The sequence below is a fragment of the Ranitomeya imitator genome, chromosome 2 (assembly GCF_032444005.1).
Source record: "Ranitomeya imitator isolate aRanImi1 chromosome 2, aRanImi1.pri, whole genome shotgun sequence".
In the NCBI taxonomy this organism is placed as follows: domain Eukaryota; kingdom Metazoa; phylum Chordata; class Amphibia; order Anura; family Dendrobatidae; genus Ranitomeya; species Ranitomeya imitator.
In genome coordinates, this window is record NC_091283.1 from 377,826,431 (window position 1) to 377,840,328 (window position 13,898).

At 41.1% G+C, this 13,898-nt stretch overlaps 1 protein-coding gene across 1 annotated transcript in view; it reads left to right on the plus strand.

Annotated features, from left to right (window-relative positions):
• Window positions 1–13,898, plus strand: part of LOC138666617 (zinc finger protein 271-like) — a 240,808-nt gene that overhangs the window by 224,185 nt on the left and 2,725 nt on the right. Inside the window, exons 7-9 of the mRNA XM_069754815.1 lie at window positions 9,433–9,569; window positions 9,699–9,878; window positions 9,962–10,085. Coding sequence (XP_069610916.1) covers window positions 9,433–9,569; window positions 9,699–9,878; window positions 9,962–10,085 — 441 coding nt within the window. The remainder of the gene's footprint in view (window positions 1–9,432; window positions 9,570–9,698; window positions 9,879–9,961; window positions 10,086–13,898) is intronic.

Consider the following 13,898-nt stretch of genomic DNA (forward strand, 5'->3'; position numbering starts at 1 on the left):
AGTTTTTAGAATGGTGTCAATTTTGGGTACTTTCTGTCATATAGACCCCTCAAAGTCGCTTTAACCCCTTTCTGACATTAGACGTACTATCCCGTCGAGGTGGGGTGGGCCCGTATGACCACCGACAAGATAGTACGTCATATGCGATCGGCCGTGCTCACGGGGGGAGCGCGGCCGATCGCGGCCGGGTGTCAGCTGACTATCGCAGCTGACATCCGGCACTATGTGCCAGGAGCGGTCACGGACCGCCCCCGGCACACTGCAATCAAACATGATCGCAGTGTACCGGCGGTATAGGGAAGCATCGCGCAGGGAGGGGGCTCCATGCGGGCTTCCCTGAGTCCAGGAACAACGCGATGTGATCGCGTTGCTGCGAGGGTCTCTTACCTCCTCCTCCCTGCAGCAGGCCCGGATTCAAAATGGCCGCGGGGGGCCTTCTGGGTCCTGCAGGGAAGTGGCTTCCCGGCACCTGCTCAGAGCAAGCGCTGGTAAGCCTGCAGGAGAGCACGTCAGATCGCTGATCTGACACAGTGCACAGCAAAGTGTCAGATCAGCTATCTTACACTATAACATGATGCCCCCCCTGGGGCAATGTTATAGTGTAAAAAAAAAATATTCACATGTGTAAAAAATTTTTTTTAAAAATAAATATATATATATATATATATATATTGTTCCTATAAATACATTTCTTTATCTAAATAAAAAAAACAATAAAAGTACACATATTTAGTATCGCCACGTCCGTAACGACCCCACCTATAAAACTGTCTCACTAGTTAACCCCTTCAGTGAACACCGTAGAAAAAAAAAAAACGAGGCAAAAAACAACGCTTTATTATCATACAGCCAAACATAAAGTGGAATAACACGCAATAAAAAAGACGGATATAATTAACCATGGTACGGCTGAAAGCGTCATCTTGTCCTGCAAAAAACGAGCCACCATACAGCGTTATCAAGGAAAAAATAAAAAAGTTATAGTCCTCAGAATAAAGCGAAGCAAAAATAATTATTTTTTCTATAAAATAGTTTTTATCGTATAAAAGCGCCAAAACATAAAAAAATGATATAACTGAGGTATTGCTGAAATCATACTGACCCGAAGAATACTGCTTTATCCATTTTACCAAACGCGGAACGGTTATAAACGCCTCCCATAAAAGAAATTCATGAATAGCTGGTTTTTGGTCATTCTGCCTCACAAAAATCGCAATTAAAAGCGATCAAAAAATGTCACATGCCCGAAAATGTTACCAATAAAAACGTCAACTCGTCCCGCAAAAAACAAGACCTCACATGATTCTGTGGACCCAAATATGGAAAAATTATAGCTCTCAAAATGTGGTAATGCAAAAAATATTTTTTGCAATAAAAAGCATCTTTCAGTGTGTGACTGCTGCCAATCATAAAAATCCGCTAAAAAACCTGCTATAAAAGTAAATCAACCCCCCTTCATCACCCCCTTAGTTAGGGAACAATTAAAAAATGTAAAAAATGTATTTATATCCATTTTCCCATTAGAGTTAGGGCTAGAGTTAGGGTTAGGGTAAGGGTTAGGGCTAGGGTTGGGGCTAGGGTTAAGGCTACAGTTAGGGTTGGGGCTAAAGTTAGGGTTAGGGTTTGGATTACATTTACGGTTGGGAATAGGGTTGGGATTAGGGTTAGGGGTGTGTCAGGGTTAGGGGTGTGGTTAGGGTTACTGTTGGGATTAGGGTTAGGGGTGTGTTTGGATTAGGGTTTCAGCTATAATTGGTGGGTTTCCACTGTTTAGGCACATCAGGGGCTCTCCAAACGCGACATGGCATCCGATCTCAATTCCAGCCAATTCTGCGCTGAAAAAGTAAAACAGTGCTCCTTCCCTTCCGAGCTCTCACGTGCGCCCAAACAGGGGTTTACCCCAACATATGGGGTATCAGCGTACTCAGGACACATTGTACAACAACTTTTGGGGTCCAATTTCTTCTGTTACCCTTGGGAAAATACAAAACTGGGGGCTAAAAAATAATTTTTGTGGAAAAAAAAAGAAAAGATTTTTTATTTTCACGGCTCTACGGTATAAACTGTAGTGAAACACTTGGGGGTTCAAAGCTCTCACAACACATCTAGATAAGTTCCTTGGGGGGGTCTAGTTTCCAATATGGGGTCACTTGTGGGGGGTTTCTACTGTTTAGGTACATTAGGGGCTTTGCAAACGCAATGTGACGCCTGCAGACCAATCCATCTACTGTAAGTCTGCATTCCAAATGGCGCTCCTTCCCTTCCGAGCCCTCTTCCCTCCACATCTGGGGTATCATCGTACTCAGGACAAATTGGACAACAACTTTTGGGTCCAATTTCTCCTGTTACCCATGGGAAAATACAAAACTGGGGGCTAAAAAATCATTTTTGTGGAAAAAATTTTTTTTTATTTTCACGGCTCTGCGTTATAAACTAGTGAAACACTTGGGGGTTCAAAGCTCTCACAACACATCTAGATGAGTTCCTTAGGGGGTCTACTTTCCAAAATGGTGTCACTTGTGGGGGGTTTCAATGTTTAGGCACATCAGGGGCTCTCCAAACGCAACATGGAGTCCCATCTCAATTCCAGTTAATTTTGCATTGAAAAGTCAAATGGCTCTCCTTCGCTTCCGAGCTCTGCCATGCGCCCAAACAGTGGTTTACCCCCACGTATGGGGTGTCAGCGTACTCAAGACAAATTGTACAACAACTTTTGGGGTCCAATTTCTTCTGCTACCCTTGGGAAAAAAAAAATTGGGGGCGAAAATATCATTTTTGTGAAAAAGTATGATTTTTTATTTTTACGGCTCTGCATTATAAACTTCTGTGAATCACTTAATGGGTCAAAGTGCTCACCACACATCTAGATAAGTTCCTTAAGGGGTCTACTTTCCAAAATGGTGTCAGTTGTGGGGGGTTTTAATGTTTAGGCACATCAGGGGCTCTCCAAACGCAACATGGAGTCCCATCTCAATTCCAGTTAATTTTGCATTGAAAAGTCAAATGGCTCTCCTTCGCTTCCGAGCTCTGCCATGCGCCCAAACAGTGGTTTACCCCCACATATGGGGTATCGGCGTACTCAGGACAAATGAAAAACAACTTTTGGCGTCCGTTTTCCCCTGTTACCCTTGGTAAAATAAAACAAATTGGAGCTGAAGTTAACGTTTTGGCTTTCCTTGCTGACTCAGCCTCTAGCTCTTTCGCCTCCTCTTCCAAAAGTTCAAAATATAAAAGCAGCGAGTCGTCAGTGGATGCTCCCGGTCAGGACCAAGTCGCTTCCTTGTGTCCTTCACCCAGGCGACACTACAGTTTACTCCATGGAGCTCTTTACACATAACGTGCCAGGATTAGAAAGGGAAATAGTTAACAGCCCATTACAAGATGAATCGGACATGGAGTGCACAGATGCACAGCCACAGCTAGATTATTATGCTGCTCCATTGACTCAGATAATGTTATGATGCGGTGGTCTAGGAGCAACATGGAACGAGCTCTGAAGGAAGTGGTAACTGTACTGACCGCAGTCCCTAAGCTCAACAACACTAGAAGTAGCCGTGGAATGCTCCTAACTCTCCCTAGGCATCTCGTCACAGCCTAAGCTAAGCATCTCTGGGAACTCCTTCAAGATTGTTGGAAGACCATTTCTGGTGACTACCTCTTGAAGCTCATCAAGAGTGTGCAAAGCAGTCATCAAAGCAAAAGGTGGCTACGTTGAAGAACCTAAAATATAAGACATATTTTCAGTCGTTTCATACTTTTTTGTTAAGTATACAATTCCACATGTGTTCATTCATAGTTTTGATGCCTTCAATGTGAATTTACAATTTTCATAGTAATGAAAATACAGAACAATCTTTAAATGAGAAGGTGTGTCCAAATTTTTGGTCTGTACTATATATATATATATATATATATATATATATATATATATATATATATACAGTCATGGCCAAAAGTATTGACACCCCTCTAATTCTGTCAGATAATACTCATTTTCTTCTTGAAAATGATTGCAAACGCAAATTATTTGATATTATTATCATTTAATTTGTCTTAAATGAAAAAACACAAAAGAGAATGAAGCAAAAAGCAAAACATTGATCATTTCACACAAAACTCCAAAAATGGGCCAGACAAAAGTATTGGCACCCTCAGCCTAATAATTGCTTGCACAACCTTTAGCCAAAATAACTGCGACCAACCACTTCCGGTAACCATCAATGAGTTTCTTACAATGCTCTGCTGGAATTTTAGACCATTCTTCTTTGGCAAACTGCTCCAGGTCCCTGATATTTGAAGGGTGCCTTCTCCAAACTGCCATTTTTAGATCTCTCCACAGGTGTTCTATGGGATTCAGGTCTGGACTCATTGCTGGCCACCTTAGAAGTCTCCAGTGCTTTATCTCAAACCATTTTCGAGTGCTTTTTGAAGTGTGTTTTGGGTCATTGTACTGCTGGAAGACCCATGACCTCTGAGGGAGATCCAGCTTTCTCACACTGGGCCCTACATTATGCTGCAAAATTTGTTGGTAGTCTTCAGATTTCATAAAGCCATGCACACGATCAAGCAGTCCAGTGCCAGAGGCAGCAAAGCAACTCCAAAACATCAGGGAACCTCCGCCAAGTTTGACTGTAGGGACCGTGTTCTTTTCTTTGAATGCCTTTTTTTCTCCTGTAAACTCTATGTTGATGCCTTTGCCCAAAAAGCTCTACTTTTGTCTCATCTGACCAGAGAACATTCTTCCAAAACGTTTTAGGCTTTTTCAGGTAAGTTTTGGCAAACTCCAGCCTGGCTTTTTTATGTCTCGGGGTAAGAAGTGGGGTCTTCCTGGGTCTCCTACCATACAGTCCCTTTTCATTCAGACGCCGACGGATAGTACGGGTTGATACTGTTGCACCCTCGGACTGCAGGGCAGCTTGAACTTGTTAGTCGAGGTTCTTTGGAGATGGACTTGTAGCCTTGAGATTGCTCATTCTTCCTCACAATTTGGTTTCTCAAGTCCTCAGACAGTTCTTTGGTCTTCTTTCTTTTCTCAATGCTCAATGTGGTACACACAAGGGCACAGGACAGAGGTTGAGTCAACTTTAATCTATGTCAACTGGCTGCAAGTGTGATTTAGTTATTGCCAACACCTGTTAGGTGCCACAGGTAAGTTACAGGTGTTGTTAATTACACAAATTAGAGAAGCATCACATGATTTTTCGAACAGTGCCAATACTTTTGTCCACCCCCTTTTTTATGTTTGGTGTGGAATTATATCCAATTTGGCTTTAGGACAATTCTTTTTGTGTTTTTTCATTTAAGACAAATTAAATGAAGATAATAATACCAAATAATTTGTGTTTGCAATCATTTTCAGGAAGAGAATGAGTATTATCTGACAGAATTGCAGGGGTGTCATTACTTTTGGCCATGACTGTATATATGTATATATATATATATATATATATATATACACAGAAAGATATATATACAAAAAGAAAAAAATTGGAACAGCATCAGATGCTACCTTAAAGTCGTGCAAAGCTTCCCCAGCCAATATTCAAATGGCTTTCAAAACAGAAATAAAAAAAGGAAAACAGCACAAAAAACTAAAAAAAAGTGAACTTTATTGCCCAAACGGCGTGGCAACGTTTCGGATATAGTATCCTTTCTCAAGAAGCTTGAGAAATGTATTTGGATCTTTGAAACGTTGAGGGAGAGCTTGATGGTTGGGTGGTACTTGTTGAAGTTATTGTGGAAGATGAGTAGAAGGTGGAAGTATTGTGGAAGATGAGTTCTTTTGTGAACAATTTATACTAACGGTGTATGGGCAGCGCCATGGGAAGCAAAATGTCCCCACAATATGCTAACTTATTTATGGCGAAACTAGAGGAAGAATTTTTGTCATCTTGTTCTGTTAAACCTTTTGCATAGTTCCACTACATTGATGATCTGCTAATAATATGGACAGCCTCAAAAGATGATCTACTCACCTTCCACAATAACTTCAACAAGTACCACCCAACCATCAAGCTCACCCTCAACGTTTCAAAGACCCAAATACATTTTCTGGACATGACCATATACATCAAGGACAATGCCATACAGACATCCATTTAACACAAGCCCACCGGACGTCCGGCTTATCTTAGATGGAACAGCTTTCATCCAAGACACACAAAAAATCCATCATCTACAGTCAAGCTCTGAGGTATATTCGGATCTGTTCAGACAGCAAAGACAGGGAACTACAGCTGCGATCACTGAGGAATACATTCCTACAACCAGGATACCATCCACTGGTAATAGATTATATAAACCAGAGAAAAAAAACATGACAAAAAAATCCCAAAATAACTTAAAGTAGTGCAAATAAATTTATTAGAAAATCAGGTAAAAGATGACAAACAAATGGAATAGAGGGAGAGTACAGCCACATAACACATGTCAAAAAATGAGGGCACTCACAGGACTAAAGAACTATCATAAAGTTGAATACAGGCGGCTCTGGACATACCTGCTACCATAAAATGTACTACTGTATAAATATTGCACGGCTCCCATGCTGCCTGATTATTAACCAACTTAATGCCAGGGTATAGAATACATATCCAGGGAGTGAAAAGGGCCACAACAGAGCCACATGAGATACTAAGTATATTTACCCGTATAGCACCAGGAGAGAAGTCCGGGAGTGTCTACCCCGACGCGCGTTTCGGCGGTGTAGCCTTTCTCAAGGGGTAATAGATGAGCAGATCCACAGAGCTACAAGGATCCCAAGAAACAGCCTCCTGGATTACAAACTGAGAGAGGATAACAACAGGGTGCCTCTTGTGGTCACATAAAACCCCCACATGAGTATCCTAAGGAAAATTGGTGCTGATTTCCAACTCCTATTCCATAGAGATCACAAATTGAAAGACATATTCCCAGAACTACCACTTCTCTCCTACAAACAGCCCCCTAACTTAAGGAATCAGCTTGTCAGAAGTGTCCTCTCATCACCATCAGTGACTGGCACATTCCCCTGTAACAATAAAAAATGCAAAACGTGTAGCCACATATTATCAACAGATATAGTCCGTGTACCAAACACAAATCAGGACTATAAGGTCACGGGTTCCTTTTCTTGTACATCCTCCAAGGTGGTGTACATGATACAATGTATGAGGTGCCCTGGAAGTATCTATATTGGGGAAACTATGCAAAGACTACAAACTAGGATGAAACTACACAGACACACAATCAGGAATGAAGTGGACACACCGGTGGGAAAACATTTCTCTGTTCCTGGACACAGTATGATGGATTGAAAAGTCTTAATACTAAAAGGTAATTTTAAGGACCACAGGGAAAGAAAAATTTGGGAATACAAACTAAGGCTACTTTCACACTAGTGTTAACTGCAATCCGTCACAATGCGTCGTTTTGTAGAAAAAACGCATCCTGCAAAAGTGCTTGTAGGATGCGTTTTTTCCCCATAGACTTGTATTGATGACGCATTGCGACGGATTGCCACACGTCGCATCCGTTGTGCGACGGATGCGTCATGCTTTGGCGGACCGTCGGGAGCAAAAAACGCTACATGTAACGTTTTTTGCTCCTGACGGACCGCTTTTTCCGACCGCGCATGCGCTGCCGGAACTCCGCCCCCACCTCCCCGCACCTCACAATGGGGCAGTGGATGCGCCGGAGAAATGCATCCGCTGCCTCCGTTGTGCAGTGCGTTAAACGCTAGCGTCAGAATCTCTGCCCGACGCATTGCGACGGGGAGATTCCGACGCTAGTGTGAAAGTAGCATATGTTTAATTCATTGACACTAGGACTCAATTTAACACCTGGATTTATGAGTCACTACATGGATACAATTCACACCTCCACCTGACATACTCCAGATACTCTTCTCTAAGCATCTCTACCCATAGTATATGATTCCTTAGCACCGGTGCTTTGCCTTTGGCAATTTTCTTTAGAAATTATTTTCCCATGCTTTGCTTTGAGCTTGTGAATCTATTGCTTTTTACCTTGCAGCATATTCCACAGATTACTGTGGGCAGGCTCGGTTCACACTTGGTTGGGATTTTGGGCGTATAGCCCAAGTCAATATCATGAGAGAACTATTGGTACCATTATCGTTGGGGTATTGAGCATGCTAAGATAATACTGCAGTTTACTATATATATTATATGGGGTTATATCAACATATACATATGACTACAGGTTAATGTGTGTTATTATTTTGTTTTTTTTTCTTACATTTGTAATATTAAGCCTGTATATCATTCTGTTATTGGGGTTATTGTAACTATGGAAAGGAGACACTGTATATTGGTACATTATTGTTATTTGATCAAGCACTTTACATGTTGATTATGCTGTTCCATATACATTATATATAGGGGTGATGGTCATTTGGTCCTGTATTCAGGCCTTGTTTTAAGTGGTTTTATTATGTGTTTGTCTTTTTTGAGGTGCAATTAAAGTTTGATATATTTTTTGTAAATTCTATGGGTGTGCATACCATTATTGGTCCAGTCTTTTCTCTCTTGTGGTTCTATTATTCATTACAGACCAGGTTTTTGCACCCTGTTTTCATGACCTATACAGGGGTGCGCCCCTTATATATATAATTATTTACTTGTAGACCTGAAACGGGAACAAGAGGGCATCCTCTTCGTCTGGAGGAAAGAAGATTTAGTCATAATAACAGACGAGGATTCTTTACTGTAAGAGCAGTGAGACTATGGAACTCTCTGCCGTATGATGTTGTAATGAGTGATGCATTACTTAAATTTAACAAGGGACTGGATGCCTTTCTTGAAGAGTATAATGTTACAGGGTATATACACTAGATTTCTTGATAGGGCGTTGATCCAGGGAACTAGTCTGATTGCCGTATGTGGAGTCGGGAAGGAATTTTTTTCCCCAATGTGGAGCTTACTATTTGCCACACGGGTTTTTTTTGCCTTCCTCTGGATCAACATTTTAGGGCATGCTAGGTTAGGATATGGTTTGAACTAGATGGACTAAAAGTCTTCCTTCAACCTTAATAACTATGTTACTATGTAATATCCGTTTTGGACAATTCTTGATGCTTTATGGGGTTCTCTTTCAATATTTTCCTGGAAACTATCCACTGGGAAAGTTCTAGTTTTTGTAGGATGGACAATAAGATGTAAGAGAATGATCATCATGTGTGGGGACTTCATATGGATTGAGATCTATAAGGCATACCTGACTCAATAGTTGCATTGTTCAAATTGATCGAAACGCTTTGGTTTTACAGAGGGTCTCAAACCAAATTTTTGTCCAGTGTCTACACCTCTTTTGCATATTAATGGACTTCATCTACAGTATGTACAGTATAATTTTTTCTATACTTTGGAAGCTATATATTCTTCATGGAATACGCTTATGGTGCTTTCACAATGCTTTCTTATTCCAATTTAGGTCCCTACAATATCGGATCCTCTCAGTGGACATCTTTTTCCCTGATTGACTTGTCAAGGATAGATAGGGATAAAGACAAGATGGCGGAGAAGATATTACACCTCACCCTAGAGATCCTCTCCCGTCTTACAGGAGAGGTGAGAGATTCTGATGAAGTCACATTACATCATTCTTATCTATGGGAATAACAGATGGACAGAACTGGAGAGGTGAGGACTCTGGAAATGTCTGTAGTGAGATTTATTAATGTGTCTCTCCATAACCAGGATTACACAGTAGTGAAGAAGACCTCTAGTGAGCGTTGTCAGGACCCTGTGTCTGAGGGATGGGGAAGACCCCTGAGCCCAATCATGGGTCCTCCACCTCACATCCTGATACATGAGGACATGAATAAACAGAAGATCCTACAACTCACCTACAAGATGATGGAGCTGCTGACTGGAGAGGTGACACTGCTGGGAATGATGGGACATAATACACTAATGCTATGAAGGGATTGAGGTGATGACGGTATCATTGTATGTGTCAGGTTCCTATAAGGTGTCAGGATGTCACCGCCTATTTTTCCATGGAGGAGTGGGAATATTTAGAAGGACACAGAGATCTGTACAAGGATGTCATGATGGAGGTTCCCCAGCCCCTCACATCACCAGGTAATAGATAGTACTAAATTCACACTTGCAGTGAATCAAGGTTCCTGGAATGTCATTTTCTATTTTAAATAATATCTTATTAGCAAACACCCATATCCAAGCCGATTTCAGATTATCTGACACACTTTGTTATATACCAGGGTTTCATAAGGAGTTGACTTTGTTTTGACTTTACTCATGAACTGACCCAGGAAGTTGGTTGGAGGACCATTCTCCCAACCCATTCCAATGTTGGAATGCACTGACATACACAGTCAGGAGAGGGTCCCTGTCCAAGAACAGTATATTGACCCTTTGCAGTCCAATAGTTCATCATAATGTATCTCCTGCTTTGGAGATGGAAAAGAGCCCCCTTACCGCTCCTCTGTAACCATACAGGTTGCACAAATTATATGTTTGCCTTTGTTTTATAATTGTCCATTCACATTTGAACCTACAGATACACACCTCCTAGGCCTCTATATAGTTTAATGCATACCCCCTAGACCTCTATATAGTATAATACACTCTTCATAGGCCTCCATATAGTATAATGCACTCACCATAGGCCTCTATATATACAGTTAGGTCCATATGTATTTGGACAAAAACAATTTTTTTCTAATTTTGGTTATAGACATTACCACAATGAATTTTAAACAAAACAATTCAGATGCCGTTGAAGTTCAGACTTTCAGCTTTCATTTGAGGGTATACACATTAAAATTGGATGAAGGGTTTAGGAGTTTCAGCTCCTTAACATGTGCCACCCTGTTTTTAAAGGGACCAGAAGTAATTGGACAGATTCAATAATTTTAAATAAAATGTTCATTTTTAGTACTTGGATGAAAACCCTTTGTTGGCAATGACTGCCTGAAGTCTTGAACTCATGGACATCACCAGACGCTGGTTTTCCTCCTTTTTGATGCTCTGCCAGGTCTTCACTGAGGTGGGTTTCAGTTGCTGTTTGTTTGTGGGCCTTTCTGTCTGAAGTTTAGTCTTTAACAAGTGAAATGCATGCTCAATTGGGCTGAGATCAGGTGACTGACTTGGCCATTCAAGAATATTCCACTTTGCTTTAATAAACTCCTGGGTTGATTTGGCTTTATGTTTTGGGTCATTGTCCATCTGTAGTATGAAACGATGACCAATCAGTTTGGCTGCATTTGGCTAGATCTGAGCACGCAGTATGGCTCTGAATACCTCAGAATTCATTCGGCTGCTTCTGTCCTGTGTCACATCATCAATAAACACTAGTGACCCAGTGCCACTGGCAGCCATGCATGCCCAAGCCATCATACTGCCTCCGCCGGGTTTTACAGATGATGTGGTATGCTTTGGATCATGAGCTGTACCACGCCTTCGCCATACTTTTCTCTTTCCATCATTCTGGTAGAGGTTGATCTTGGTTTCATCTGTCCAAAGAATGTTCATCCAGAACTGTGCTGGCTTTTTTAGATGTTTTTTAGCAAAGTCCAGTCTAGCCCTTTTTTCTTGATGCTTATGAGTGGCTTGCATCATGCAGTGAACCCTCTGTATTTACTTTTATGCAGTCTTCCCTTTATGGTAGATTTGGAAATTGATACGCCTACCTCCTGGAGAGTGTTGTTCACTTGGTTGGCTGTTGTGAAGGGGTTTCTCTTCACCATGGAGATTATTCTGCGATCATCCACCACTGTTGTCTTCCGTGGGCGCCCAGGTCTTTTTGCATTGATGAGTTCACCAGTGCTTTCTTTCTTTCTCAGGATGTACCAAACTGTAGATTTTGCCACTCCTAATACTGTAGCAATTTCTCGGATGGGTTTTTTCTGTTTTCGCAGCTTAAGCATGGCTTGTTTCACCTGCATGGAGAGCTCCTTTGACCGCATGTTTACTTCACAGCAAAACCTTCCAAATGCAAGCACCACACCTCAAATCAACTCCAGACCTTTTATCTGCTTAATTGAGGATGACATAAAAAAAGGGATTGCTCACACCTGTCCATGAAATAGCCTTGGAGTCAATTGTCCAATTACTTTTGGTCCCTTTAAAAACAGGGTGGCACATGCTAAGGAGCTGAAACTCCTAAACCCTTCATCCAATTTTAATGTGTATACCCTCAAATGAAAGCTGAAAGTCTGAACTTCAAAGGCATCTGAATAGTTTTGTTTAAAATTCATTGTGGTAATGTCTATAACCAAAATTAGAAAAATGTTGTCTCTGTCCAAATATATATGGACCTAACTGTAGTATAATGCACTCCCCACAGTCATATATATAGTATAGTGCACTCCCCATAGGCCTCCATATAGTATTATACACTCCTTTTAAGTCTCTATACAGTATAATGCACTCTCTATAGGCCTCAATAGTTGTGCTTAAACGTTTACATACCCCGGCACAATTTTTGCTTTCTTGGCCTTTTTTCCCAGACTATGAATGATAACACCAAAACTTTTTCTCCACTAATGGTTAGTGGTTGGGTGACGCCATTTATTGTCAAAATACTATGTTTTCTCTTTTTAAATCATAATGACAACCCAAAACATCCAAATGACCCTGATCAAAAGTTCACATACCCTAGTGATTTTGACCTGATAACATGCACAGAAGTTGACACAAATGGGTTTGAGTGGCTTCTAAATTTAACATCCTCACCTGTGACCTATTTGCTTGTAATGAGTGTGTGTGCATAAAAGCTGAGTGAGTTTCTGGGATCCAGACAGACTCTTGCATCTTTCATCCAGCCACTGACTGAAAACTAGTCAATGGATCTATGGGAAAAGGTAGTTAAACTGTATAAAACAGGAAAGGGATACAAAAAGATACCAAAGGAATTAATAATGTCAGTCAGCAGCGTTCAAACTGTGAGAAATGGAAAATCAAGGGCTCTGTAAAAACAAAACCAGGCCAAAAATGTCATCCATAACTGCCAGGAAAATTGTTCGGGATGCAAAGGAAAACCCACAAATAACATCAGTTGATATACAGGACTCTCTGTAAACTAGCGGTGTGGCTGTTTCAAAATGCACAATAAGGAGGCACTTGTAGAAAAATGGGCTGCGTGGTTGAGTTGCCAGAAGAAAGCCATTACTGCACAAATGCCACAAAGTATCTTGCCTACAGTATGCAAAACAGCACAGAAACAAGGCTCAAAACTTCTGGAAGAAGGTAATTTGGAGTGATGAGACGAAAATTGAATTTTTTGGTCACAACCATAAACGTTTAATTTGGAGAGAGGTTAACAAGGCCCATGATGAAAGGAACACTATTCCTACTGTTGCGATGCACGGAGGTGGATCGCTGATGTTTTGGGGATGTGTGGGCTACAAAAGGCACAGTAAACTTGGTCAAAGTTGAAGAAAAGATGAATGCAGCACGTTATCAGCAAATACTGGAGGCAAATTTGCACTCATCAGCCCGGAAGCTGCGCATGGTACATACTTGGACGTTCCTACATGACAACGATCCAAAACACAAGACCAAGACGACCTGTCATTTACAGGAACTGGAGGTTTTTTATCAAAAGGAGTGAAAATACAATAGTTTGACAATAAATGGCTTCTCGCAACCACTAACATTTAGTGGAGAAAAAGTTTTGATGTTATCATTCATATTCTCTGAAAAAGGGCCAAGAAAGCAAAAATTCTGCCGGGGTATGTAAACTTTTGAACAGTAATGTATATAGTATAATGCACTCCCTATATGCCCATAGATAGTATAATGCACTCCCCATAGACCTCTATATATAGTATAATGCACTCTTCACAGGCCTATATACAGTATAATACACTGCCCATATGCCTCTATATCACTCTAAGTGAGGGAGAAGCTAGGTGCGCAACAACGGAAAAA